The 17,107-nt window shown below is 38.5% G+C and overlaps 1 protein-coding gene across 1 annotated transcript in view; it reads right to left on the bottom strand.

Annotated features, from left to right (window-relative positions):
- Positions 1-862: 862 nt before the first annotated feature.
- Positions 863-17,107, bottom strand: part of SNCAIP (synuclein alpha interacting protein) — an 88,269-nt gene continuing 72,024 nt past the window's right edge. The window contains exons 10-13 of the mRNA XM_085043436.1: positions 10,971-11,063; positions 7,535-8,597; positions 5,653-5,723; positions 863-1,428 (exon numbers count right to left, since the gene is read on the bottom strand). Of these exons, the coding sequence (XP_084899562.1) occupies positions 1,344-1,428; positions 5,653-5,723; positions 7,535-8,597; positions 10,971-11,063 (1,312 nt within the window). The 3' untranslated portion in view covers positions 863-1,343. The remainder of the gene's footprint in view (positions 1,429-5,652; positions 5,724-7,534; positions 8,598-10,970; positions 11,064-17,107) is intronic.

Genomic DNA, 17,107 nt, shown 5'->3' with positions numbered 1-17,107 from the left:
AGCAAAAACAAACAAACAAAAAAAAGGCAAGAGAAACTGCACAGAAAGCAACTCCATTGTACTTAATCAAAATCCCCATATGTCCATGTTTTTAGTTACTAGTCCTGCATTTGCAGGAATTTAATTATCACAATATAATATTTTTTATGTCCCTGCCCACTACAGGGAGGTTGGAACTCAATGATCTATGAAGGCCCTGTTCAGCCCAAACCACTTCATTATTCTGTGGCTATCTTTGTGACAAATAAAAAATTTTCTTGGCAAACTTCTTTTGACTTCTCTCTATTAGAACAGTCAGTAAAATAAATCCTCATGAATTTGGATCCTTCTCAGCAAATGGAAATAAATCAATATAATCAAAATAAAGCAAAAATATGTACACTTATTTGCTACAAATAAATGTGACAAGTAAAGATTGCCCAGTAGTCTGCTTTTGGATGTTGTGCTGTAGAACACATTTGAAGAATGTAGTCACAGTTTACCAGAAACAAAGAGAATTAATGCATTTTCTCCGAAAAGTTCAAAGAACTTTCAATAAAGAGATCATGACAGCTTTGAGTGAATGTGGACTAGAGTTTCAGCCAATTATGCAGCAGTTTCAACAAAGCTGGACACACTGCCATTGTTTGGGAAGTAGTAGTAACTGGTAACTTAAAATTGCATTTATACTTTTTATTTCTACACATTTTAAAATTGCTAAAGGACCACTAAACATTAAAGCAATTCTTGACACAACTAATTGACAGAACTGGAATTTGGGTACCTGACATTGTCTAATTACCAAATGAACATCAAAAGCAACAATAAAAACTCAAAGCTCAAAAGTGGAAATGAAGTATAGGAAGTATCTGCACTCAGTGTGTCCTATTAACACCATCTTTATTTCCTTTTTACAAAAAATAGAAATAACAACAGACAAAACATACTAAAAAAAATCAATGCTTTTGCCTTGATCTCACTGAGGAGCTGTGCAGGCAGAGTCCTGGCTGAAACTTTGACAATATATGCCGTTGACAAAGGGAAATAAATGTATATGACAATATATCCATGCAAGACACAAAGTACAAAACGTGTTCTGTGGCCTAACAAACATCTTGGAGGTTGCAAGTGTCATAACAATTTTCAGACTGTTACTTCTGCTCACCCATGCCTTTACACAGCACAGCTTACAAACAAGTTACATATACACATATATCATAAAAAAGATTTGTATATGGTCTAACTGCTACAAATTAAGGCATCCTAACAGCTGCTGTTTTGCTGGTGAGGGGTATGTCTCATATCAGTATTTCAGAAGGCTATATTTCAGGTATTTCAAACTAAGTGAGACATCATGATGTGGCTTAGAGGAAGAATTCCTGCAGCTCTGGCTCTTCAGTACTCTTTTCACTGTTGGATTTCTGGCTTTTCCAGTTGATGTCATCATGCCTGGAGAGAAAAAGAAGAAAATTACTCATGTTAACACTGAAAGTATAGAGGGATTTGCACTTTATTTATTCTGTTTTGTTCCATTTGCATGTACTGAAATCTGAGTTAATAGATTAAAGCCCTCTGGGCTTATGTTTTCTAGACATGTACTAAACACAATACTTTTTAAGATTGTGTATTTTTTCTGAGTAGTAGTTTCCATTCTGAAGTCAAACCTGGAAACCACTGGGATGATCAGAAGCTGTTTAAGTCACAGCATTAATTAGTGTGCTGCTGTAATGTTCTGGTAATAACGCACAGAACATCAAAAAAATTCCTTGTACTCTAGAGAAAAGTATCACAGTGACAAAAAGATCACCTAGAATAAACATTAGACATATCCTATTGGTTTCTGACTCTGCCTGTAATAGAATTATCTTCTCCCTATTAATAATCATCAGAGAGAAATGAATCTATCTATCTATTGTGCGGCAGATTCAAATTACAGGTTGGCAATTAAAGTAGAAAAATTAAGCACAACGTATTTGTAACACTAATTTTCTTCCCTTTCTTTCATATGTTTTTGTTCTGAATTCCCAGTATGTTGCTCCTCTCTTCAATTAATCTTCCAACTGATTGTTGACTAAGCATCCAGCCCACAGCAGTTTTCAAACCAGTTAAGAATCTCACTTTTAGTTATTACTACTGAATGGCAAAACTCCTACAATACAATCAGGACAAGCTGGTTTGCTGATGCAATCGACAGATAGTAGAGTAAGAGCAAGAGTATGAAGAAGTATGTCTTTGACTTACATATTGGTGAGCCTAATTCCTGTAAACCAGAATAGCTTTATTTCAGTCAACAATCATCACAAAGAACCAAATATCCCCAAGAAACCTATACTTAGGATGGTTAGATGGTTACTTCAGGACTTAACAGAAGCTGTCCTCAAGGACCATAGTTTTGGGTCCTAATAAGAAAGGCATGAGTTACCATTTCATTTTAAAACTCCCTTCATTACTCTAAATTACTGTTGTCACACACCCAAAGCAAGAGCAAAAGGCACAGAATTGAGCCAGGTGAGACAGACTTAGTGGGAATCAGTCTGAGGAGGTAAAACAGGAGCACTTACCTCTTTGATATACCTGCCTTTTGTCATTTAACATGTACTGCTGTTATCACAGCGTTAACCATGTAGCATTACTGAAGGATCCTTTCTAAGGCTAAGATTTATCTGCTGCATTAGCTCAGGCTTGCAGTGCTGACAGACCCTGTGGGTGAGTCCCCTGTGCAGAGCCTCACTAGGCACACCAAAGACCCCATCTGGCAGCTCTACAGTTGCAATGTGACCTCAAAGAGGAAATTTTTTAGCTAATGTCGATGTCTCTAGGTGACAATACTGAACAGACATGCCTTTTACAACTGTGCCTCCTGACCTGAAGAAAACGTATTACTGATTTTGCTAATTAGTAAACAAATTTCTAATTAAATTCCTGACATCTTCTTCTGCCTGTATCACCACAAAAATGGTAAACATCCTCTCATGAAACAAGTTGTGATACGTGATCATAACACAGTTCACAAGAAAATAAATGTAAATTTTCTGAGACAAAGCCTGAATTACTTTCAGAATGATGTTATACCTTACTAATATGAATTGTTACTATTTTGTTAGAGATACAGATAAGCATTCTTTTTCCAGAGGATATATCTGAAGTTATAATTTGTCCAGCATTATGTCTGGATGTGGGATATGTGTTAGGTTAGATCCACTTACTGTTTTAGAAGCATGCCCAGTTTACTATCTGACAGAAATCTGACAGCAGATTCTGCTGGTTGCCCCCATGTAGGAAGCAATTTTTGCTGTTGATAGTTGTAGCTAATACAGGGGTTTATACTGATATGGTATAATATGCTTATTTTAATGTAATGCAGATCTCAGATGATTTAAAGTGTGGGAAAGACCTGTTCATTGGCATACATGTAAGATGGGAAAAAAACTACAAGTATTTGCTCGGAGTCATAATACGTAAAAACTAGCTAATTCTTCCAAAAGAGGAAAAAGTATCCCAAACCATCTTGCACGTCCAAAATTTCCTCCAAGGTTTTGAGAAAAACAGGGTGTACCAAATTTAAAAAGGCCATTAAAAATGCAGGACAGTCCTCTACTATTAAACTGTGACCAATTTGAAAAAGTAAACTACAAAGCATTAATGTATTTGGATATTTTGAATGAAAAGAAAAAAACCGAAATGAAATGAACAGAAGCTGAAAAAAAAGAAGCTGGAAAATGTTTGACAGGAATGTCATCTCACTGAATGTATATTTTGTATAATGACTTCAGATTTCAGAAGATGCTAATAAAATCCCCTGTTATAAGGATGTAGTGTTAAAATGGGCTTGGGACAGTATTCAGAAATATAACTGCCCCATATAACAATCTATAAAGTTTTAAAACACCAAAGACTGTAATGTATTCCAAAAAAAATTTCCTTTTCAAAATAGTTCTGAAATGGTAATTACATAGTCTCCCCAGACAATGCAGGAAAAATTCAAACAGTGTCCAGGAGCTTGTAGTGCACAAAATGGTGATGTTCTTCTGAGATTTAAATTTCAGAACTACTGGGCATCATGCAGTTGATTAATGACAGGTACCCATTTTGCTGTTCAAAAATCACAACAGATGATAAAAGCCATTACAAAGGCTGGCTTAGAAGCTCTGAGAACCTTCAAGTCTGTGTCCTGAATTCTGAAAAGCACAGTACAACTTCCATTCTTCCATGATATTTGGAAATCTCAAGCCACAGACTTTGGCACATAATTTGCCCATTTCCTAGTGTGGGTACTGTAACACCTCAAGCTGTGCCCTTCATGCACTCTGCTCCTTGTCTCCTACTTTCTGGTTCTCCATGTGTCCGTGTTTATGGGGGCAGCTTTAGGACATGGTGCCTTGACCAGCAGTACCTGGAGGGATAGCCAGGTTTCATGCCCAACCAACATCCCAGCAGGTGACTCCACAGCCCTGCAGTGGCAGCCAGATTTTCCCTGTCTCTTGCTTCTGGGGAAACGCCACACTGCCAGGAATTTCTCACACAAGAGCAGTTACACAAGGCAAGTGCCAAATTACAATAGCTCCCTGCATCTGGGAGATGGCTCTAACATAAGGATGAGATTAAAGGTTTTGCATTACTTTACGATCCAGGCAGCTAGATGTTTTGACTGGAAGCTGCCCACTGATGCTCCCTCAAACTGCTGCTATCCAGTTTTTTGCACAAGAGTTTGCTTCTTTGTTTTCAAGAGAGAGTGAAACCTCTTGGAAATCTTACAGTTTCTGCTTTCACATACACTGTGCCAATGGCTTCTGAACAAGACTCACATTTCCATTATAGAAATTAAGTTTGCAAGTATGGGAAGATCCTGGCAATAAAAAATGAGAGGACAAACCTCCCTTCCTCCATGTATTAGATATCTAGAAAATACTAACTTGAAAGTAATTTAGGCTCTTGAACTGCAGAATGACTAACATCAAAATAACTTTACATCTCAGTTTAACAGGAAAAAAAAAACCAATTTGTGAGTGTTAAAAGTTGAGTGAAAATGACAGTTAATTTTTAGAAAGCATTTGCTTTTAAAATAAATAAACATTTTGTCAAGTGTTGTTTTTTCCAACATATCTTTATGGAATTAGGGACTGTTCTCATCTGCCTGAATAGTCCTGATGGAACATGCATAAATTAAGGAGTTTGAATACAATCAGAGTTAATTAGACTTTAAAAAAACAGATTTAACATCAAAGTCTGAATAACAAAGATGTGTGAAAATAGAAGAGCATTTACACTTAAAATACAGCATTCTGCCTCATGTTCTCTGTATTCTCTACTTAGAGATGAAATGTGGTCTTTTTGCTCTTCTCATGAGAGGAAATTTAATTTCCATTCTCATCTGGTACTTGACTTTCATTCAACAGAGGCAGAATACTCAGCCAAAGTCTGCTATACACCCTGGTGGATTTATGAGCATGAATACTTTCTGTGCTTGCTTGGAACTGAAATCCTGTAGCCAGTTCAATGGTGACATCAGCAGAAATCCATCATAAATTTCTGCTTTTCTAGGAATTTAGACGTTCATCCACTTCCCTTCTTGTGAATCAATCGATTCCAGTGTTTCAGTTACAATGTTAACACATACAATTTGAGGAGAGAAAGCAACAGAAAAGCTAAACATTACCATGCATAAGCACATACCAAGCATAGTTACACAGAAGTTCTTCATTCAGCGTGCTAGAAGAAAGACTGGTGTGGCTGAAGTAAGGATCCTAAGGAAGTACAACATCATATCAGTTAAGAGCATGCACAGAGCTTCCCACATGCATAACATGGAAATCTACTAAAACATGCAGTCATATAGCCAGAGTAAACATTTTAACAGATCTCTTTTTGAGCCTGAATCTGGTAACTCTTTGAGATATGTGCTGTGGTCCTGTGGGATGATATGAAAATTTATTCTTTCCACAGTTCTGGTGTTGGCAGCAGTGACATGCAAACATGGCCTTTTCACAGAACAAGCATTTTACAGTGCAAGCGTCAATACTGTTAGAATTACCTCATACAATTATTCAAATTTCTTAGGGAACTACAAAAACTGCTCATGGCCTTGCAATCTATCAGAACATCTTTGAAGACAGACTGTGTTTTCCCCTGCCACTATGAAATCTGAATCACTCATTAAAAAAAAACAAAACTCACAAACCATTGTGTTATAAAAATACTTCTACAGTAGATTGGCTGTTCAACTAGATGGTGCATATCTTTAAAGACTCAAACCAGCAGTTCATATTATGATTCTGAAAAAACTTTAATAAATGCAGTCCCACCTCAACTTAGCCTTTTAAGTCTCCTTCAAATATTTCATTTCATTTGATTTCATTTCACAGTCTGCTATAGCACTACTGGTCTAAGAGCACCCACTAATATGGACTATTCACTATTCCCCAGTTCTCTCTTTCACTGTTTCTTTTGCCTCCTCTTTGCCTAAGATTTTCCTGTGTTTTTCTCCCACTACCTTGTCATCATTTTTACAGTACATAATTCACTATTCCTCCTCCTCCTATTGGCCCGTTTTATGGCTTTTTTTTCATCTTGAAATTATTCTTTCACCACATGTCTTTCCATCCACTGTTTCCTTCCCTCCCTGTTTTCCACAGAGGATTAAATAATCTACCATTCCCTCTCTCACCTCTATTGTATCTCCAGATGCTCACACATTTTCTCTCCACTCCACAAACATACTGCACCCACAGTATTTCCTACATCTGTCTCTTCTATTCAATACACTTACACAGAATCACAGAACTAACCAGGTTGGAAAAGACCTTTGAGATCATCGAGTCCAACCCATGACCTAACACACTGAAAGATGCATTTGTTCAAAGTATTTTCTCCTTGCTTTTAAACAAGAGGACGAGCCTCTTCACTGCAGACATCCCTGTTTCCCTTAGAATACCAGGAAGGGTTCTCTGTTCACTGCAGAGAGGGGAAAATCTAGATCCAGTACATTTTGCTACAGGCCAACCACATTCTCTGATACAAGAAGACTCCATGCTGTGAGGAGAAGGTGGGCAAAGAAAACTTGCTGCTGACAGCTTCAACACCTAGGGTAGCTCCTACAGAAGCAGGAAGGACCACTTCTGCAATTTTTTCCTTGTTATATTTCTTATTCTGTTGGCCTCATCAGCCTTGAGTATAGGACAGGCCATGGCTAGTCCTTCAGTTATCCACTCCTCAGAAATCCCATGGTTTTAAGACTGACATTCTTATCATATGTTTTGTCACTCAATGCAATACCAAACATCATTTCCATGTGAATCACATCTCTGTGGCAAGCTTTCAACACAGAATATGTGAATCATGTGCCCTAAGAGTACACTCTATACATAAGCAATACCTGCCACTCCTTGGAATATCTTTCTGAAACTAAAAAGTGGATGGTCTTTCTACAGGTCAAATACAGAAAAGGATTTGTGTGCATCATTTTGCTATAGAAAGGAAGGAGGAAGAAGCTGTCATACTTATACATTATTTAATGAGACAAGAAAAAAGAAGGCCCCTCCTTTTTCAGTGCACTCACTGGCTTGTTTCTTCCTTTTGAGACAACTGCTGGATTTCCCTTGCTTTCTGTTGTCTTCCTTCCTAATGAGGTAAAAGGCAGCGTTGAGGAGGTTTTTATGAGGTTTGCTGTCTGACAGTTGTTGTTGTTATTTTGGTTGCCACTCAGTGTCTCCATTATGGACCGAAAGGTTCCAAAAGGCCTTTTCAGCTGGTCCCCTGCATGCTCCCCAGAGCTGGCTGGAGCCCGCAGGAGTGCTTTGCTCCGGTCTTTATCCTTTTCCTCATTTAGCTCTGACTCTGCTAGTTCCACCTGCACCACGGGCTCCTCGAAAGTTACTCGAAGTTTCAAATTTTGAGAGGTTCTGCGCTTTGAAGATGGAGACTTGAGAGCACTCTTAGGGCTGGTAGCAACCTTCTGGGCAGTGGCACTGTCTGTGCTGCATGGAGAGTTGTCTCCACAAAACTGGTTCTGAGGTACTGTACCAGTCTGATATGGGGCTTCATTATCTGGATCGCTGCTCTCTGAAGTAGGGGAAGGACTGTGCCCATCCACAGACTTAGAGACCCTGATACCAAAAGGGAAGCGCCGTCCTGCTGTGGAAGTGTGTTTCTTAAGCATCATGTTCAAACTCTCTGTGCTCTCAACACTCTCCACTATAGGCTGAGGTCTTGGTTTGTCAGTTCTTTTCACAGAGGTGTTCTTGTGGTCCTCAGAATTAGCTGAATCTGTATCAGACTCACTGAGGGACCTCTGCATCAGTTGCCTCAGTCGGGCTAACTTCAACTCCCTTTTCTCTGGCAAAATCTTCTTCACGTTCTTGGAAGACGCATGAGAATCCTGAAATTCCAAAGTCAGCTTTTCCTGCATACAAACATTTTCAGAGATTTCCTTCCCCAACAACTGGCGCAAGATTTTATCTGAGTCCTCATCTTTTATTTTAGCTCGAGCACGACTAGAAGTTCCTAAGCTGCCAAGAATCTGAATCCCATCTTGGGTGCTCAATTTACTTTTTGGTGGAGACAATTCATCTGCTTCAGATGGTTTCCACTGGGGTTTGCCAGAACCAGGAGATGACGGCAAGCTTAAATAAAAAAAGAGGAAATGTCACAGCAAAATTAAGGCACATCTAAAATGCGAAATTGCCATTTCCAATGTATGTGTCTGTCTCAGCTTACTGTTACTTATCCTTTTCATTGCTACTCACATGGAATTCATTACTGTGATGCCACAGCAAAGATTACACAGAGAAGAACATAACTCTATTTCCACTCCTATTTAGAATTTGAGTATCTTCACTTTCTCATACAAAAAAACCTCCTTAAAATCAAAGCTTAGAATGGTTATTCAAACACCAACTATAAATTTGTGAGGAAAACTCTAGAGAAACAACTCCTGTTTGTGTGAGTTGGCATGTTTTAAAAGGCAGAAAACCCCCACAAAGCCAAATGCCTAGCAATGATTTCATAAATCTAAACTTCACCTGGTATTAATGACATCTGGTATTAATGACAACCATAAGACCTCATAAAAAGTCAGGGCAATTTGCACCCAAAACCTTTTCAGATATAAAATACTGAAAAGCAACAGAAAGGTGACATGAATATATTTCAATACTAACAGAATAATAAATTAAATTTAAAACACCAACTGTCTTACAGCAAGGAAACAGCAATTTCAAGAATGCCTGATTTGTGAAAAATGTAAATTGCAGAGACCTTTTCTGTTCTTGTGACATACACGAGAGCTCATAACACTGCACATTCTTACTTTAAACCCCTTTTCCTCTAAGCAAGGACAAGGTGACAAAATTTAGGTTTGTGTGTGGCAGGCAAGCAGCTTCTGCTCTGATGAGTCCATAGTTCTCACAGTGTACAAAATTCACATGCCCATACTAACCACCTCATTTTCAATTAATTTTATACTTTTTTTTTTTCCCTGTGGCAAACTTGGACAGACACAGAAGAATATGCATTTTCTAGAGCACACGTTCCTTGTAATAGGGACACATCCTCTTAGATCTGCTACTGCCTCCTTGGATGATGAAAATATCTACAAGTGAGATCTAACTACAAGGAAAAGTAATAGTCAACTATGAAATAAAATACAGTGTAATTTTCAGACTTGTTCAGTTACCTAAATCATGTTGAAGCTTGCCCTTTTACAGGAACAATGAAGGATGAGAAATCTGCTTTTACCTGATCTTATCTGATATGGAAAGTAAAACAGTCCTGGTGCTCACCAGAACTTAGATGACAGACCACTTGGAAAAATCAGTCAGTAAAAGTCACAGAAACCAAGTGAGCTGGAAAACAGCTTTTGGTTGCATTGTCCCTGTTGAGCTGGCAGACAGGGAAGACAAAGATAGCTAAAAAAAGGCAAAAAAATCTCTTTCCAGAATGGTTTTCTACTCCAGCAGGAGTTTGGAGTTTACAGCCCTTTCTTAGCTGAAGTTCCTTTGCACCAATGCATCTCCAATACTAATGTGTTTTTATCTATGGTTGCAACTGTTTGCACTTGTCTGAAAGAGCAACACGTGAAATTCAGGGACATGAAGCACTTGTACAGAGAAATGCTTGAGATTCTGTGAGAATAAAAAAAAAGCAATTGCTAACCCCACAAGTTCATACTTGATGACCCAAAGTTCTGATCGTCAATAGCTGCAGAAGCCTCTTTGCCAGCTTTATAGTTTCACATATATGTAGCTCCCTTAGAACTCTGAAACAAGGAGAAGCACTGTATATGTCTTCCAGAGAGGAAAACAGATTAAAAAAGATAATGATAAACCGGGTTCTATTTGCATGTGAGTTACTTCATTCTTTCAAAGTCATCTTCAGATTGCTGTGAGAGTGAAGTCATGCTTGCTTAATGTGTTTCCATGCATCACACTGCAGAGATCCAGTCCTCTGTCTTCACCTTCCTCCTCTTTAATGTTTGAAACTTAAATTGTGGTTTTTTTGTGACTTCTGACAGGATACATAAACAATACGAAAGTTATGTGGCTTTTGCATAAGCCACAGCAGGTAAAAGATTTAATGAGTATTTAATAAGGAGCATTATTAATATGAAAGCAAATCTTGTTGGTAACTGGCTTTATAACTTACTGCTAAAATTTATGTATGACAGACCACCAAAAGGTCCAACTTTACAACTTTGCTCGGGTTTCCTATGATTTTCTGCTGTTCTTCTTATTCAAAATATACTACATTCCACTGTAAAAGTGATTTTCACTCTGTTGGGATGCAGGGACTATTTAGTTCAAACTCAGCAATTTCCAGTATTTATCAGCATTCCAGTGTCAAATTCCAGAAGCTCATCTTTGAGTCCAGAAGGTAAAACCCCCACATTTTCTTTACAGAACACATCTGTTATTTAGCCAGATCACAGCTTCTCCTGATAACTGATATATTATGAAAATGTGCAAATCCAGGCTGTGGTAGAGTTCCAGTCGCCTTACCTTGGGGATGTGGGTAGTGATTTGCCCTCCAGCCTCTGGGCTTCTAAAAGCTGCTGGAGTTGGTTCTGTAATGTCACACGTTCCACTGTCTGCCTGCAAGAAAATGTAAGACTGTTTCCTCAAATTGTAAAACTGACCGCATAAGTAAGTTACAGGAAAACTGTTAATACCTTTTCTACTTTGTTTTAAAGAAAGAAGTCCTCTTCACCCATAATTTATGTAGTGAATAGAGAACTTACTAATAAGAATAAGATCCAGGTATTTTTGCCTGAATCTCTGTTGATATTTTGTGATCACTGTAAAAGAACAACTGCAAGAACCTTACTCATCAGATTATTTATTATACTTCATACAAGGATGAGTGTGTGATCATAAGGAGCAGTGAATGGAAACTGAATGACTCACAGACACAAAAATATGGCAAATTTAGGGCCATTTGTTTCTTAATTGTTTGTGGAAAAGAATAGAAAGTGCACAGATTAAGCACTCGCTTCCTACACGCGGTGGATGGCTTTTATCAGCTGAGCAGCAGCTCAGGCAACTGCTCTCTCCCTTTCTATTTGCAAATGAACTAAGAGAGGAGTTTCTGCCCCCTGGAAAGGACTGGTCCAAACTTCAGCTGCAGGATGGAGTTAGGTATATGGCTTCTGTACCACATCTTCTTATTGCCAAGCCTTACAAAAGGTCCTACCTGTGCTCACCACCCACCTTATCCCAGTGCTATACTCCAGTTTATCACTTACAGTGTGGTGTTGTGATCTACACTGTTTTGCAAATAACTTTAGAGACCAACACTTAAAAAATTGCAATAGTACCTAAAAATTGTTAGTAATATGAGAGTGATATCCACAGTAGAAACTCCATTTATCATGTGTGATGCTATTTGCTCTCCTGCAACATACTTATTTTCTCTAGGAAGGACTCAGCTGAGCATTATAACCTGCAAACCTTCAAGCAGTTCTACAAGAATGACAGATCAGTTTGCCACAAAAAGTTCTTCTCCTTTTCCCTGCTTCCATGCAATTCAGATGTTCCATTCTCACATCAAAACACCCCTTTAGCTTGTCTACCACCACAGGTAACATTGAATCTTGTTTAGTGATCTGAAATTTCCAGTGCATCTAAACACAGCACAGACAGAATTATTGGAAAACTACTAGAAAACAAGAGATTTAGAGCTCTTTATTACTGTACATATGCTATCCTTCAGCTGAAACAGAATTGGTACATTGGAAACAGAATTTGGTCATCTGGTCCTGACCAAACGACCATGGGAAAATGACTTTAGATATGCTTCTCCCAGGCTCTGCTTTTGCTGCTGTCTAAGTAAAATGTTTTCAGTACTTTTATTCTTGTTAGATCTGCAGAACCAAGGCAGTTCTCTACCAGTAAGCTGGACACTTTCCTAGCACACATGCCATCAGCAGAAGATTTAGCTGAGTTCCAAATGCAGTCTTTATAACTGGCAATGTCAAAGCCAGAAATAATCCAGAACACTTTTTAGACTAGAGGTTGTACTTGCAGGGCTGGCAGACAACAAATGTTTTACTTTTAATATATCAAAGTGAGTTTGAAAAGTGCTACAGAAATAAAGGTGTGATCTTGACATACTGCCTTGACATCACATTTTACAATACAGCCATACTTTATGTTGATCCTTTCTTCCTTTAATTTTCCATCTTCCTTTCTCTGGCCTACACAGTTCCTTAGACTATTTTAAAATTACTCCTACCATCTGTCAACATTAGCTTATATTGCAGCTGCCCAGATACTATTCTATACGAACCAGGGAAATTTTCATTTGAGATTAGGTTGTGATGCAATTTATCTGTTTTCTTTCCCTTTTACCATTCCTTCAATTTCTATTTCTAAATATCCAAATAATGCAGCTAACAGTTTTGTATGTTTTTAGCTTCAGTGGAAATCTCTGACACATCTTCTTCTTGAGTTAATGTTGTCATTCCACTTAAGCAATTTATTGTGCTAAAAGAGTTGAAGTTTACTCCATTTTCACAATTTAACTAGTTAGTACATAAGTTACAGACACCCACACAACTTGCCAGCACTACCGCTTAAGAAAAATAACACAGATATATATATATTCCAAAACAAAATATTGGAAACAAGGGATCACAACTTCCTGGAATAGCAATATTGCAAAGTATCAAAGCCAGACTGATTTGGGAGACAAGATCACTGCAGGTTCAGGGGTAAGAGGGTATACTTATTTTATTATAATTGATGACCATATTCTGGAGGTCTTAGCTTAGACAATGTTCCCAGTGAGTAATATGTAAGGATCCTTCTGTGTCTGCTTAGAAATCTGTGGACCCCAACTACCTCCTGATGAAATCAGGGAAACCAGTAACTGCAGAAGCACTGGGCTCTACTGGAGTATCTTTCATAGCCTGTTTTCTTATTTCTCAATTTTTTTTTTCAAATGACACAAGAATGAGTAGTCTAAAAAGCAGAACATAAAATGGATTAACTAAGCAAAAAAGAGATGAACATTGTAAAGTTTATTTTGGGTTTCTTACTATATGTCTGTATAACATGTTCTACCACAAAAAAACCCACCCAGCTGAAAACCCCAGCAACTTGCACACACCTTACCATACCACAGAGATTTTTTATGCAGCTACTTTTACAGCTATTCCTAAGAAGGTCCAGGAAAATAATGTATTTCTTTCACTTAACACAGAAAAGTGCCTACAACAAAGAATATTAAATTATTTTCTCAACTTCATCTTTTGACTCATGGTTTTTTTTGATCTTTGCCTTGACAGAGATTTTGGCTTGATAGCATATCAAAATTATAAGTAGGTGTCTCATTCATTGATTGATTTGCCCATCCAGGTCCACAAATATAGGACAGTGCAATTTGGAAATGCAGGTCTGTTGTCAGGCAGCATTTCAAAAGAAGTCTGTGGAAGCATTCACTTTATGTCATTAATTCTGACATGGTCTTTTCAGACCGGAAAGTCCAAATCATACAAGTCATACTGCAGGTAGGAATTTTCTACACTGGCAACTAGGGATTTTTTAGGCTGGTGAAATCAGTGTGAGAATAGCTAAGATTGTAGGACCTACGAAGACCTCGGGAAGTAAAATGAAAGCAATATTGTATAGTCTCTAAAATTTTGTGACTGTCCTAAGTATTTTGTTTAGTTCAGAAAATCACACTGGATTGAAAAAACTTCTGTAATTAGCAAGAGATTTAAAGAAAAGCTTGTGTTTTGAAGCCATTAACAGCAGGTCTTTGTGGGCCACTTTCCTTTCTACCTATGGGAAGAATTGCTTGGGTTTTTTTCCTTTTTGGGGAAAACCCTCAGTTAATCCTCTTGTGAAGATCTGATGGCATATTTTTAATTTCAACTTATTTTCTTCTTTCAAATATAAAGGCTTTCATCCCTGAATGGAGACTTAGACACAGCTCAGAATATTTCTCTATACTCCCCAGTTTTTGTCATCTGAGCTGCTTTTGTTCAAAGAACTGAAAGTTGCAAAGACTGGCAAAATGTGATGTTACTGTTTTCATTTTGCGCCTTCCATTCAGGAATGGCTCCAAACAGAGTGATGGATTGGAATAACTTTTCTCTAGAACTCTTCTTAGCTTCCTTATGACTGGAAGAACTCATAAAAAGGGAATGGAAGATGATAGATACTTCTTTGGGTTGCAACCTTGGAAGATATAGGTCTTGATAAGTGCTTGTCTAAGACAGTTTCTTCACTGGTTTTCCTCTTGCACAATATCAACCATTCCAGTCTTCCTGTGGTTGGGAAATAGTGGTGTCAGGAAAGGCTCTTATATTTCATTATTAAGGCACTCAGAATAAAGAAGATTGAATGATCAGCTCATGCTTATGGAAGCTGAGGGAAGGCTTGGAAGCACATAAGGGCTTTCAGTGTTGAATTGACTGTTTAGGTAATCCATCATGATGTAATCATATCTCTTCTGTCTCTAGAATGATGTTCATTAAACCTAGGAAAAGTAGGTGGAGAAAATCCAGGAAAGCCAGCTCAACTGCCCAAGTTGGAGTTATTCCTACATAACAGCTGTTTAAAGTGACTTAGATAGTAAACTTGACTTCCATCTGTTGCCATCTGATGTCTTTAGGACCTTCAGAACTGCTTTCAGAATTTTTAGAGATGCTGCAGCCGCTGGATTCTCCTGTTGTGATAAAGGTCCCCTTGACAAGCTGCTCCACAGATGTACTTTGTATTATCCTTGGATTTTAAGAAAGATGAAGACTGAAAACAGGGCAAGAGTCTTCTTCCATCATCCCTTCTGGCTCCTGAGCATGAGCCACTGAACATGGTCCATTGCATCTATCAAAACCACTCATGGCCTGAGGTCTGGAGCCCAAATAGCCATGCAGAAGCTGCTCCTTCAAGCAGAAAATAGATTATTTCAATGCCTCAGTAAACTGCAACAGGGTTGCACAAGAGACTTACATCTCTTTGTAGAAGAGGGAGAAAGGCTGCTGCTGCACTTACTGAAACTAATCTGAAGCCTGAAAAACAGGCTGCTGAGGGGAAGAAGATTTAACTCCAGCTGAAACAAGCAAAGAAACTCATCAGGAGCCAGATAAGAATCATTTGACTTTCTATGGATGCAGTCTGTGAGACAACAGTGGGAATCCCTGGAAAAGTGTTAATGCTTTTGTCATGAAAGTCACAACTAGACTATTTCTGTGGGAGTAGACAGCCTACTGACTGACATAATAACTCCTTTTATTCTGTACAAGAGGTAAAACTTGCATCTAGCATGGGGTGAGAACTGAAGAGAACTGAAACATGGACATTCTGTGGCTGCCACTTCTACTTCCTGGTGTGTGTGTGTGGTTTTTCTTCCTTTTTTTTTTTCTGCTGTGTTATGGGGGAAATATATTTCATTATATATTCATAGGAGTCAGATGCTAATGCTGTCTTTTAGGGAAATGCCCTATGTTAATTTTCTTTCCTTTATGTCAGTTGATTGTATTTTTCAGCAAATGGACCTACTACAACCAGGTACATTGACATATGCAGGGAACAGTGTTAGGCTGTAAAATTATGAAAACTGTAAATGTTATAATAATCCTCCTGTCTTTGTATTTTTGACAGTATAAATGTGAAACAATGAAGATACTGCAAAGAGACAATGTCAAAGTAAAGACAGGGAGATCACATTCCAGTTACTTTCCCGGGCAAAAGAGATTTGGCCTGGGGAATTTAACTCAATTCATAGTCACTTAGCATAAATATTTCATTATTGGTTCAGGTATTAGGAAAAAAAAAGGACAGACATTTAAAACATCTATCTTCCCCTTTTTCAAGCTCAACTTCTCTCCCAAATTCATCTGCACTCCTAGTTCCTCCTCTTCACCATTCTGAGGCTTCACTCCACACACCTGTCTTCCCCTCTTGTCATTGCTACACATTATTCCCAGTCTTTTCAGTAAGCCAACATGCAGCACAGGTCAGGGTTTATGCGTAGCAGTTTCTCTCTGTTGCTCCTTTTTGCCCCACTCCTTTCTGTTCTCTAATGTTCTCTAAAGCCTGCATTCCAGCCAGGAAATCACTGTCTCTGCTGTGGGCTTGTCCATGGGCTGCAGCTCTTTCAAGGGATGTACCTGTTCTAACAGGGGTACTCCATGGGCCACAGTCCTTTAGCGGGTGTGCCTTCTCCACCATGGTGCACCTCCAGCTCCTCTGACCTTACTGTTCCTTCTGATCATCGCTCTTTCCCTCTCTGGCATTTTCTGCTCTTTTTTAGATTGTGTTTTCACAGAGGTGCTACAAGAATGACAGGAGGGGCTTAGCTGCATCCTGCAGTGGGTCTGTTGCAGAGAGTTCTGTCCAAAAAGGGAAGTCCCTTGTTTGTTCTCACTGAGGCCACTCTGCAGATCCCCTGCTCACAGAGTACTGTAACTGATACCCAAAGCAATTGGCTACACATTGCTTGCATAAAATGATATGGTGTCCTCTAAACATGGGGTTATCGGAAGTCATTTTCATGGATTGTGATAGCCGACAAGCTCTTGATCACATATTTTTACTGGAACAATGTTAGGTTAGTGCTGATAGTTTCTAAGAGTCTTATGAGAATATTGACATGTTAAGTCACAGAAACTGCATCTACAATTCAAGCAAGC

The sequence above is a fragment of the Lichenostomus cassidix genome, chromosome Z (assembly GCF_008360975.1).
Source record: "Lichenostomus cassidix isolate B80296 chromosome Z, HeHo_3.0, whole genome shotgun sequence".
NCBI classification, from domain to species: Eukaryota; Metazoa; Chordata; class Aves; order Passeriformes; family Meliphagidae; genus Lichenostomus; species Lichenostomus cassidix.
Note: the sequence above shows the minus strand (reverse complement) of the source record. Positions and strands in the feature narration are given on the sequence as shown.